Source organism: Atractosteus spatula, chromosome 7 (assembly GCF_055471065.1).
Source record: "Atractosteus spatula isolate fAtrSpa1 chromosome 7, fAtrSpa1.hap1, whole genome shotgun sequence".
Classification (NCBI taxonomy): Eukaryota; Metazoa; Chordata; class Actinopteri; order Semionotiformes; family Lepisosteidae; genus Atractosteus; species Atractosteus spatula.
The window spans coordinates 4,898,120-4,910,414 of NC_142712.1; the positions used below are offsets into that span (position 1 = coordinate 4,898,120).

The window sequence follows — 12,295 nt, forward strand, 5'->3', positions numbered from 1 at the left end:
TAGCAGGCGTGAAGGATAGATTAACAATTTATAACTAATAAATCTGCCAATGAGCTAGTTTCATGCAGAGGAAGGCAACCATCATATCTGCCTCTGGACAGTAATTAACCAGGTCTTTTTGCCGTTTGAAGGCCATGATTATTTCAGCTTTATGTAGTAACATTTCCTTTTCTGTGGGAAAACGGCGCTCTTCTACAATATGAAATACTAGACGCAGACAGGATTAACAAAGTCAGGGTTTTATTTGGTCAATCGTAAGAATTCAGATCTTCGCGGATGCTATACCAGTGTGGGCTGAGGTGACAAGCTGGGGGGTGTTGACTTGGTTTAGTTCAGCTTATCGAAATACTTCAGTTTCCCTGAAGGATCTGGAATTATCTGTTAGAGAGAGAGAGGGAGCGAGAGAGAAGTGCGTCAGGATTGACCTTCAGTTCCACCCATGCATCTTAAGAACATGGGAAAAACGCCTAAAACACAAATGCAGGTCAAATTCCACTCCCCCCCAGTGGGTAAAACACCACAGCCAGCTGGAGGAAGAGCACCGGGTTTCGTGCAGGTGGACTGTTTCAGTGGGACGTTACTCACGGCTCTTGCTTTGGCCACCAAGTGTTTCTAATCTCCTCTGGATTGATCTGATTGGACCAAAACAGCAGGAAAGGAGACGAGTGACACCTTACGGTTTAGGATTTCCACCACGTGTCGGGTACCTCCAGCATGCCTGCCAGCCTGCCTGCTCCCCTACAGTTCTCTATCACAGCTGGAGCCTTGTGCATTATAATAATCCGGCTAATTCATCAAAGAGTTGCCCCCCCCCACCTCCCCCTCAACAATTGGGCCTCTACAGGCTGCCCTGGTTGAGACACTGCTAGTACCTCCCACAGCCTTAGCAAACCGAGGCCTGAAAGTTAAATGATGTCTTTACTTACTGTTTCGCTGCCAGGCTTCCAGCCAGCTGGACACACTGAAACAACAGCGTTGAAGGGTCACTAAGATTATGAGAGGCTCAGAGCACGGGCTCACATGGCTCGAACAGTCAGACAGATTAGGAAGATACCAGGCACTCTAACCTTTCATTAACACAGCAACATCTTCCCATGTTGTTTTGTTGCATAAACCCAGATCTGTTGCCTCACAGAGGCGGCCACTACACCCATGCATCGAGATGTTAACTATGCTAAAAAAGAAAGCTTACTCCTTGATATCAAAACAGTTCTTCAATGCAACAGAAATCACATTTACTTCCCCCATTTCAGCTGAATGGTTACATCAAGTGCAGAAAAAACAGCACTGCAGTTTAAATTTAAACATACTGCAAGAGACCCTGCTCTTGGCTTTGTGGTTTTAGGGACCTGCACATGCAAAAACCCCAGGATGGACATCAAATTAAGTGTATGAGACTTAATGCAATTGTTTTTTCAGCTCTTAAAACAAAAGAATGCTAAAAAAAAACAACAACTACATCTGGTACCATGGATGCCCTTTATATCAAGCACTGTCTTGCATCGGTAATAGTTTTGCATTTTTACACTCATCATAATGTAGTCAATAGCTACACTGGGTGTCATTTATCAGTTAGATACCCTTTGGCGACCTCTAGTGGACAGGACCGCTGTAATTGCAGTCACTTTAGTCCAGCCTGCCTCATCTACCTTGAAATGACCCTTACCTTCCCCGTGCTTATCCGTGTACTGGAAGGCCTGAACCAAGCGCAGAGTCTCATCGACAGAGCGGCCCACAGGTAAGTCGTTCATCGTGATCTGACGCAGAATCCCTTTGTCATCGATAATGAACAGGCCTCTGAGGAAAGAGGGCAGGAAGGGGGTGACACACAGTCGGGGCTGGTAGCCAACATGCATTGCTTTTAAAACGGAGAATTAAATACGCCAGTCAAAGGACGACAGGGGACTCACTCTCTTCTGAGGGCCCAGATGTTGTTATACTACAGTTGTTAAAATTTAACAGAATGAATGGTTCAGGTAGGGAGCTGCGTCCGCATGTGTAGGCTGCAAAGGAACAAGTAAAGGTTTATTCCCTGCTGAAAGGAGAAGAAAGGAAACACATCAACCCTAATCAACCTGAAGAAGGCTCCACAGGTGAAACGTTTTTTTTTTCCTTCTCTTATAAGGATGGAATAAACCTTTACTTGTTCCTTTGCAGAACGAATGGTTTTTGCCCTAGGAATAAAAAGTCAGCTCTTTTGTCCAAAAACAATCGAATATGCAAAAGAAATATGTTTTTGTGCTTTAAAAACCCCCAGCATAGACCAGGTTTCCAAATGGAGAGTTATCCGTGAAGGAAGCTCCTGTCCCGATTATCCGACTGTGATTTTGAATGATGTCTGTTACACTACAGCACAAGAGCCACACAGCCGGGTTTCCGAACCCTGGTTCTGCAGTCCCACACACCTGCTGCTCTTCATTCCAGCTTGACTGAACTGACTGAGTTTTTTTCTACTCAAAAGTTTGGGATTTTATTTTTCCACTGGAGATGCAACAGAGAGAAGGTGAACACGCAGGAGGTTGAGAGCAGAAAACCGCCAGGACGTGCGGATTAATGCCGCGAATCAGTTCACCGACAGTCCGCGGGCGCTGGAACGGACGCCAGCGGGCGTGGGCGCCCCGGTGACGGCGTGGAGACCGCACCTCAGCGTGTGGCCCTGGTCCTCCAGGAAGACGCCGTAATCCTTGGCGATCTGGTGGTTGAGGTCCGACAGCAGCGGGATCTTCATCGGGCCCAGTCCGCCCTGTTTCCGGGGGGTGTTGATCCTGCACAGACAACAGAGCCGGTCCAGTGAGGTGCCGGAGAAAACCCAGAACTTCCCAGGAGCTAATTAATCCACGGATCTTGTCCAGCTATTTCTTGAAAGAAATCAGCCATGTTGTTGAACCCGTTAGCCTGTGCAGCTTGTTCCACACTCCCACCACCCTCTGGGTAAAGCAACTCCTGCTCTGCGTTTTAAATGCACGGCTATATAGTTCTCACTTGTGCCCTCTGGCTCACGTTTCACTTTCCATTCTGAAATCTGCTGGGTTAGACTTCGTCAGCGCCCTCCTGGATTTTAAATACCTGTACGGGTTCATCTTGCAGGTGTCTCTGTTGCAGACTGAAAAGACTCAGTTCCATCCGCCTGTCAGTGCAGGACATTCCCTTAAGCCCTACAATGTATGTGGTTGCTCCTCTCTGGGCCGATTCGTGAGCAACAATCTCTTTTCTAGGACATGGTGACCTAATCCTACACAATATTCTAAACAATGTCTTCACTGGTGTATTAATTTTAACACAAGCTTTCCTCTCCCCTCACTACTCTTGACAGGGGATACAGGAGGGATACGTTGCTGCCCCAAGCATCTTCATACCACTCTACCTGGTCTTAGCGTTCAAATCAAGAGATTTCCAAATGCTTAAGAAGTCAGAAATTTCAGGTTAAGGTGTATCGAAGTGTAACAGGCTATGTGTGTGAGTGTGTGTGGTGACAGGATCTGAAAAGTCATTAAGCAAGCAGTGCAAATACATAACCAAGGCCTCAACTGGCAAGAAGCCACACAAGCGTCGGTCACGAGGAATGTATGTGCGGCCTGGAATCAGCAGAGTGTGAGGGCGGGGAAGAGCAGGGCGAGGGGGCAGAGTGGATCGAGGGGGCAGGGCTCTCACCAGGCCAGGTGTGTGAACTGCGAGTCCACAGAGCAGGCCACCACCTCTGTGTTGATGTCGCGGAACTCCTGTATCCTGTCGCTGAACGCAATGATCTCCGTCGGGCAGACGAAGGTGCTGCGGCACACGGAGGAGAAATACAGCTCATTACTCACAAGCACGCCCAAGCTGAACCAGCAATCTGGGGCGAGTGTGTAATACCTCCCAAAGATGTGGGCAATTCTGCGTTTAGGGGGGCTGGGGGAAGCAGTTTACTGGAATTTTTTTTTTGTCTTGACAGCTTTTCCAGAAGAAAGAAGAAAGAAATAGATGCGACAGCCAGAGAAAAGGCCTAACCGTACACAAATCCAAATTAAAAATGCACCTAAACTCCCCACACGGTGGTGCCCCTGTAAACTGCAGAGGAACCTCTTGCAGGACGAGGAAGTAGATCTGTTTGAGCAGATACAGGCCGACACTCACAAGTCCAGGGGGTAGAAGAAGAAGACGAGGTATTTTCCTCTGTAGTCGGACAGCTTCAGCTCCTTGAACTCGCCCTTGATGACGGCTGTGCCCTCCCAGTGTGGGGCTGGCTTGGAGACTGTACACACACACACAGAGAGAGAGAGATAAGGACTGGACACAGGGCCGACCACTGCTTCTTCAAGACCACTCCTGCACCCAGGTCCGGTCTGCCTGGCTCTCCGTTACCCAACTCCAACAGCTGCTGGATGAGCTGGTCCGAGCCGGAACGAGCTTCAGCCGCTGACTGACGGCGATGACCAGCCTCTGGCAGAGACCCGTGGCCCAAAAGGATACAGCTACTGAAATATCCATCCTGCTGTTTAACATTTTCTGGCAGCACAGCGGATTCCTTTCAGTCAGTATCGTGAACCAGGGCTGTACCTGCCAGCGCGATAAAATCAGCCACAAGATATCGCACCAGGCTTGGGAAACCACCTTACCATCCCAGGACCTAGGTCTCCAGTCGCGATGTGGAAAGACCCCAAGTGCAGCCGAAACCAGCAGACTCTCCAAACCGGATCTGCGCACTAAGTGAAACTTGCGGAGAGAGCTGGCGGGGTGACGATAAAGCTCTATCTCCACATTTACTCCACGCAGCTCCCACGATATCTATATCTATAAATACAGCCCCTAACTAGTACTGCAGCCAAATATAAGCAGACCCTACAACCTTCCAGGAGAGGGAATGCAAAAAGGATTAACCGACAAATATCGTATTGTCCTCGGCCTCGCACGGGCACTGTCTCTTTAAACCGATTCCCCGGCCTTTGGCATCGTCGCTCTTTTTGTGGAAATGGCTTCGGGCCGAGTTAATGTGACGTGTCCCAGAGTTACTCTATCGGGCGAACCCGGGAGGTGCTGGTGCTGAACAGCACCGAGGTCTGCCGTGAAGTTCATTAGCGTTTTGGCGGCTTCCTTCAAAAACGCGTTAGAGCAGCGAGCCGTGCCGATCTAATTCTGTGTTCACAAAGCATCGTTGAGACGACATATGGAAACTGATGAAAAGCGAGAGACGTTTTCCTGTTTTGTTTTCCCTTCCCTCAATAGTTTTTGCGGTCGACCTGGCCTTAACACTGACCCTAAACTTCCCAAGAGCCCCCACCGAACAGCGCGGCACCTGCAATGAGCTTGTACTATCCGACACATTACACCCCAGTTCAGGTGCATGGAATAAGCAAGATAAAAAAATAAAATGCACCAAAAATGTAAATTAAAACAATCCGTTACACGAAATCCATGCACGACTTGGGCTTAACGCGTTGCTACCGGGCTGTATAAAAGCCATCCGCTGCTGCAGGCACACCTCCGTGTCTGGCCTGTTTTACGCCGCGTTTGCATAGCGACAGCTGTTGGGCGTTTTAAATCACAAAACGATGCAGAGAGCATGCTCTTCTCCGCTCGCCAAGCGCTTACAGGGGCGCCCCCAGTAAACACAGAGGGGAGAAAAGTGCATCAACTCACTCTTAGCCTTGCTGAGGTGCAGGGAGTGATCCGACACGGGCACCCGGGAAGCCTCCCCGGGGTACACATGCCCCCCAGCGTAATTATAGCACTCCTGCGCGCCAGCTACGAGCTGCAGAAGAAAGGAAACTGCAAAGACAAGGCTGAAAAAGCCCGATGGAATCTTCCTGTAATGTCTTCCGTCCATTTCCTTGCCCCGCACTCGGCACGTCCCAACTCCTGCAAAACTACCAGCAACTACAGCCCGATTAGTACGCGACTACAGCTGCGCCGAGCTGGCGCTGCGGGGGCGCGCACGGCGCCGGGGGCGAGGGGACGCGCAACCTTAAAGATGAAGCGCGCACGCCTTGTCCCCGCTGTCAAAATAAAAACATATTTTTATATGACCCAGCTGAAGGCATCGCACAGTTAAAGCGACGCGATCGTCGGGGGCGTTAAAAGCGCATCGGACTGTGTGCACCCGCCTTGGGGGGTTAAAGGAATAAAATCGCAAATTGCGCCAAATTGGCTAATTCCGTTTTGCCTAATTATGTAATGAAACCATCGAAAATCTACCAGTTTCCTACGTTGTAAATACAAACATGCCTGACTTGCTTATGATGGGAATATTTCAGCTCATATATAGTAATCAATCGTTTTTTTTTAAAAAAAAAATAACTTTAGACAGATGTGGGCATTTGAACAACTAAATCAAATACATCCGTTTCTTGAATTGCTGTTTAAGGAAACGGTCTGGGCTGTTTTGTGGTATACATATATGTGATGCAATGTCGTTTTCTGAAAGTGGCACTCAATTAGCGCCGAGGCCATGACGTCACGGCCCGGCGTGATATAAAAGCGGGGCTCGCCACGCCGGGGGTAGTTGCAGTCGGCCAGCTGGCACTTGTCTCAGTGGGAGTGTTCGCTGTGGTGTTTGGTTGACGAGCAGAGCGCCTGTGTATTCGCAGTGTTCAGTAGTATGCGCAAGATGCTGACTATTATTTCTAACCTGTTCAGAGGCAGCGCCGGCAGAAATGTATGTATATCTGTTGTGTGGGTTTGCATTTTTTTTTTTTAAGTCACTTGTCGTTGGGGGCGATACTCGTTGTGAAAGACAAGTTTTGTGACCTTGTGCAAGGGGGTAGGCCTAGCTTGGCGTTCCTTGAAGTCGTACTGCACGAAACGTCCTTGTTGCGCGAAATGATTTCGGCGACTTAACCTTTCGAGTCGATATTGAGGAGGCGGCGGGGACACTTCGAATCGTAAACTCGCCTTGGTGCTCTAGGTTAAAACGATATTGTCTCTTGCAGGTTCGTGCTCTAGTATACGGCCCTAAGCTTGGCTTTAAATGCGAACAGCCATATTTGAAAGTGAAGTTTCTCGGCTATAGTATTTGTCTAGCTCGTTTGCTTTACTCGGAAGACGAGAAAAGGGGGTCGGTGTGGCGAGCACGGTGTCTTGACGGTTGCAGTACGGTGTGTGGTGACTAGTATGTAGTTACAGCTATGATGACAGGGTGAGCTCCTTTAAGAAGGATATGAGAAACGTCAACTAGCGTACCCTTGAGCTGTATACCTCTTTGCTGTAGCACGCCTCCAGTTTTTCCGTATATTCGTAGGAAGTGTTTAGGATGTGACGCTGGGGTTAACTCATTACTTGACTTTCCTTGGGCACTAACTGTTCCTCTCTCCCTCTTCATCGGCGGACTTGTAGGGAGCTGTGTCTGAGGTAAGGAGGAGGGATCTTCTGTTTTCTCTCATTGAGCTTTGTGGTGTGCTGTCTTGAAAGGCTCAGGACATGTGAAACATGTATTGAGTTGATTGTCTGCTCAGTTAGGTTATTTTTCATAACCTTTCTGAAATCTGTTTAACTTTAGTCCTTTAATTTCAGAGCTGTTCCTAAAAGCACTTTGCTTTTTGTGGTGCAGTTTAAACACTGCATCCACTCTGGGTTCCTAATGGATTCCCTTCAGGAAGTTACCTTTGCAGGTTGTCTTGTTTAGATGGAGTGAGTTTGTTTGCAGGTGTGTGAAGCTGTGAGGTCCTTATTCATTGCACTGTAGTGGGTCACAAAGATGAGGTTCTTGCAGTTTAAGGCAAGTTGTCTTGTGGTGGTAAGTATTGAACCTCCAAAGGACAGAGCCCTCCTATCCAAGTAGTCTTATACTTGCCAGTGAGTTTGAGCCGACCAGTTAATGGTTGGCAAAACAAAATGCTTGAATTACATGTGAGTCTGGCTTATTTCCTGGGGTGCTTGCTCTGCTCTAAGGTGCTTGCAAACTTTTTTTGCATGGAGTTCCAGAAAGAGCAGGCTATGAATCCTGGGCCTTGGGATAAACTGGTCTTGGAACTTTTCCCACCCTGCTGAATTCACTGAATTGCCCTTTCATTTAAAGACCCACGTATCTTAAGTGGGGGAGAACGGTGCTTCAGGTTAGTACAGCTACAGCCATATCTGAATAATGGGGAAGCAACTGAAAGACTTCTTTTTGTGACAGGTGGCGAGGGTGGTGGTGACATCACGCAGCTATGCTGACTTTACAGCTGAAGCTACATTCGATATTAAGGTAAGGTGTTCAAATGTTCATTTTGCTCCTTCCCTTGGCATTGGGTGCCAGTGGAACCTGGCCTTGCTCATGTCAATGAGGACCCTGTGCTGCTCTGTAACAAGTCTCTCATGTCCACAGAAGTGTGATGTGCACCGGCTGGAAGAAGGACCCCCTTCCCAGGCTGTGTTGACACGGGAGGAGGGCCTGAAGTATTACCGCACCATGCAGGTGATCCGGCGCATGGAGCTGAAGGCTGACCAGCTCTATAAACAGAAGATCATCAGAGGGTTCTGTCACCTGTCCGATGGCCAGGTAAACTCTCCACTGCATGCAGTTGGCCAGTGATGCAGGGATGGAAATGAGACTGGTGGGGGGTGAATAAGACGTGCAAATTCCATTTGAAAATGGATTGTTTCATCGTGACATTAAGACAAAAGCAATCTCCAGGAACTGGTATAGTGGCACTAGACTTTATGCTGCATCCTAACCCATGCTCTCCCCCGTCTTGGCTGGCAGGAGGCCTGTGCTGTGGGAATGGAGGCTGCCATCAACCTTACAGATCACTTGATCACTGCATACCGGGCGCACGGCTACACCTACACACGTGGCGTGTCTGTCAGGGAGATCATGGCAGAGCTTACAGGTGGGGTGGTGACCTGGTCTTGATGGCTAACCTGTGCTCCTCATGGGTAGATGGTGGGTGGGGGTGTCAGTCCAGAACTTTACTGGGTTTTTAAGTGTCCACTTTCTAGCAAATGCCTCCTCCTGTGTCTTGCAGGCAGGAGAGGAGGCTGTGCCAAGGGCAAAGGAGGCTCCATGCACATGTATGCCAAGAACTTCTATGGAGGAAATGGAATAGTGGGCGCACAGGTAACCAAGCCTGGTTTCTTCCTAGCTTGTGCAACTGGACCCTATCTGCAATTGGAAGGGGAATTTCCACACCCTGTTAAATTTCTGCTTGTTTTGCAATTGTTTACATGGTTGACTTTCCCTTTTTTTTTTGGTCCTTTAGAGACCTCCCCTACACATGCATTCATAGCTTAACTTATAAGTGATAGTTTAATATAATAAACCTCATAATGGTTTATCTCCTGGTACAGGTACCTCTGGGAGCAGGGGTCGCGCTGGCATGCAAGTACCTAGGAAAAAATGAGGTTTGCATGACACTGTATGGAGATGGTGCAGCCAACCAGGTAAGGTGTTCTGTAACCAAGGCTATTGCTCTTGGTTTACTTGTAAGGGGAGACTGATCTTGTCCTCTAATTACAAAACCCGTTTAGCAATATTAGTTTGAAAGTGACAGGCTAAAGTGTTGGTTCCAACCTTCATCTATATAGTTAACTGTGTACATGGAAACAATGCATCTAATGGCAGGCATGTGGACTGGTTTTCTGAAACTGCTGGACTATCTCCCCTCAGGGTCAGATCTTTGAGGCTTACAACATGGCTGCCCTCTGGAAACTGCCATGCATCTTTGTCTGTGAGAACAACAAGTATGGTATGGGCACCTCAGTGGAGCGTGCAGCTGCAAGCACAGAGTACTACAAGAGAGGGGACTTCATTCCTGGGCTGCGGGTGAGAGCTAGGATACTGTTACTCCCTTGCAAGGGCCTTGACTCAGGTGGCCTCCCCTGTATCTGCTAGACTAATTCTTTTCTCTGTAGGTGGATGGGATGGATGTTCTGTGTGTCAGAGAAGCTACCAAGTTTGCTGCGGAGCACTGCAGAGCTGGGAAGGTAACTGCTTTCTTTTCAAAGTGGTGTGTGCATTCACTAAATGATCCTGCAGCTAGTGTGGTACCTGGCACATAGTCCTATCTCAAACTAGCCTTTCTGAAGTTAAGACTTTTTTTTTTTTCAGGGCCCTATTGTCATGGAACTACAGACCTACCGCTACCATGGACATAGCATGAGTGACCCTGGAGTCAGGTGTGTGGCACAACCTTCCTGTGCTCTTGCATAACCTTGAGCAGTTATGCTTGTATCCCGTCATCTGGTTTTGATCAGACTTCACAGTGCATGTGTGTATGTGGGAGTTGCTTGATGACCAGGCTGTGGTGATGTCAGTAGGTAATGGTAACTTCTTGGTTATGCAGTTACCGAACCAGAGAAGAGATCCAAGAAGTGCGCAGCAAGAGTGACCCCATCTCTCTCCTGAAGGACCGGATGCTTAGCAACAATATGGCCACCGTGGAGGAGCTCAAGGTGCCACATGGTCTCTTTAGTCTTGCTTTAAGTGCCTTGGGACAACCTTGTTGTGAAAGGTGCTCAAAAATATTGAATAATAGTTTTATGCTACTACAGTTCTTTATGATGCTAGATTTCCATACTTCCTGACCTCAGTCCTACATGGCCAAAGATGGGTACATTCCAGAAATTGTGATGGTAAGAACTCCTGAAAAGAATGAACTGTACCAATTTTATGGAGTTGCAGTTGACTTTGAGAGCATGGGCAGGTCCCTCTAGATAGACTGTAGATGGGCATCTAATTCTCAGCCGGCAGTGTTGGGGAGTTCTCACCTTCCTTCTCCTCTCCACAGGAGATTGATGTGGAAGTGAGAAAAGAGATTGAGGATGCTGCGCAGTTTGCCACCACTGACCCAGAACCGCCCCTGGATGACCTGTGCAACCACATCTTCTACAATGAGCCACCAATGGAGGTGCGTGGCACCACCCCTTGGGCGACGCTCAGGTCTGTCAGCTAAGCTGCCTTGGAATTGGACCTGTTGAGGCTCCCTGCCACATGGCTGGCTGGAACTACAGCAGGTGATCAGCTGGGAAAAGCTGCAACGCACATTTATGGATAAGGTTATAAATTTTCACTGTTCTGAAACCTGTTCTGGTTTAAGTTGCCTTGGGTTGCAATTTTGCCCTTTTAAAAAAGGGGTGCATGCTGTACAATAAATTGCCAATCATGTCCTCTCTTAGACTCTATGGTTTGCCCTCGGAGGTTAGGCTGGATACTGGCTGCTTCCTCTATCTTGAGACTGTCCCATCTCCTTTTATAGGAGTAGCAGCTTAACCAGTTGCTGTAACTGCACATCTCCAATGGCCAATCAAATTGGAAGGGACTTCCCTGTATGAACAAAAGTGAAATGGGGGGTGGGGGGGGAAATGGCATCCACTAGCCAAGCCATGTCTGAGCCCTTAACCTCTGCAAATCGGGAGTTGGGAGCGAAATAGCCTGTTTTAAAGCCACTTGGCTCTAAGGGTCTGGACAGTATCTGTAGGCCATAGTTACCCTATTATGTTGCTGATCCTACCATTTGAGTCAATCTAATCATTCATTGCAAGACCAGACAATAGAATCTGCCAAATGATTTATTTATTTGTAGATATGGAAATTTTCAGAGAGCTTTAATTTCCTACACGTTTCCTCGTGGGGACCAGCAATGACTACCTGGTGTACAACTGTTGAACTATGGTGGCCAGACCTCTTGGTGGTTTTAAAACTTCATCTTCCTGGAAGTGTGTAACTAATTCTTGTCCTGTTTTGTAGTTTGACATATCTTCCCAAAATTTGGATGAGAATCTTTAAGGAGAGGGCATTTCAGACAAGTTGTCTTTGTACAGTCTGAATAAAGAGTCCAAATGTAGTATTTTTGTCTTGCTCTTTTTTTTTCTCACCATCTAACCCACAGCTCATCTGAGCAATAGTTCTGTACTCTCAGCAGCATTAGTGTGAGTAGTAAATTCCTTAATTCTTGCCAAGATGGGCTAGACCTTTTCTGCCTCTGTCTTTTTATTCATACAGGTCTTTTAGTCCTACCTCTAGTTCCTTACCCATTCTTTGTGGATGGCCTTCTACTGTGGCTTTATGCCAGACTTTCATTATGAAATGTCTGGGATTATCATCCCAATTAGTACTTGGATGTGCTACTGCAGAACAAATCTCTAGGAGCTGGGTACAAGGCCAGAGTTGGGAGGAACTGGGATTCATAGCCCTACAGTGCCCAAAAGGGGTCCACCTAAGCTCTGCCCTCTTGGGAGGCATGGTTACAGTACTGGCATGCAGCATCTTTAAATGTATTCCTTTATAGTGTAATTGCACTGGCCATCAGTGAAAGTTCAGATGCTTCCTCCTAAGTTGGTGGTTCCCACCCCCCCATCTTTTTTTTTAAAATAGAAATGTAAATTCTCTGCAAGTGGAGTT

At 47.8% G+C, this 12,295-nt stretch overlaps 2 protein-coding genes across 3 annotated transcripts; one reads left to right on the forward strand and one right to left on the reverse strand.

Annotated features, from left to right (window-relative positions):
- Window positions 1-223: 223 nt before the first annotated feature.
- On the reverse strand, window positions 224-5,919 carry prdx4 (peroxiredoxin 4). Its single transcript, XM_088920778.1, has 7 exons — window positions 5,617-5,919; window positions 4,114-4,231; window positions 3,652-3,768; window positions 2,643-2,765; window positions 1,667-1,797; window positions 927-961; window positions 224-378 (listed from the first exon to the last, which is right to left on the reverse strand). Exons 1-7 carry the CDS (start codon window positions 5,801-5,803, stop codon window positions 328-330), a joined length of 762 nt encoding a protein of 253 aa, XP_088776904.1. The 5' UTR covers window positions 5,804-5,919; the 3' UTR covers window positions 224-327.
- Window positions 5,920-6,470: 551 nt separating this feature from the next.
- Window positions 6,471-11,738, forward strand: pdha1a (pyruvate dehydrogenase E1 subunit alpha 1a). 2 transcript variants are annotated; one of them, XM_088920776.1, is made up of 12 exons: window positions 6,497-6,631; window positions 7,309-7,323; window positions 8,093-8,161; window positions 8,282-8,455; window positions 8,660-8,786; window positions 8,922-9,013; window positions 9,244-9,336; window positions 9,563-9,718; window positions 9,808-9,879; window positions 10,004-10,071; window positions 10,239-10,347; window positions 10,683-11,738. In XM_088920776.1, the coding sequence occupies exons 1-12, from the start codon at window positions 6,575-6,577 to the stop codon at window positions 10,845-10,847; spliced, it is 1,197 nt and encodes a 398-aa protein (XP_088776902.1). In that variant the 5' UTR covers window positions 6,497-6,574; the 3' UTR covers window positions 10,848-11,738. The 2 variants fall into 2 exon arrangements, with proteins under 2 accessions (XP_088776903.1, XP_088776902.1); XM_088920777.1 differs by lacking the exon at window positions 7,309-7,323 and having other exon boundaries at window positions 6,471-6,631.
- The last annotated feature ends 557 nt before the right edge of the window (window positions 11,739-12,295 follow it).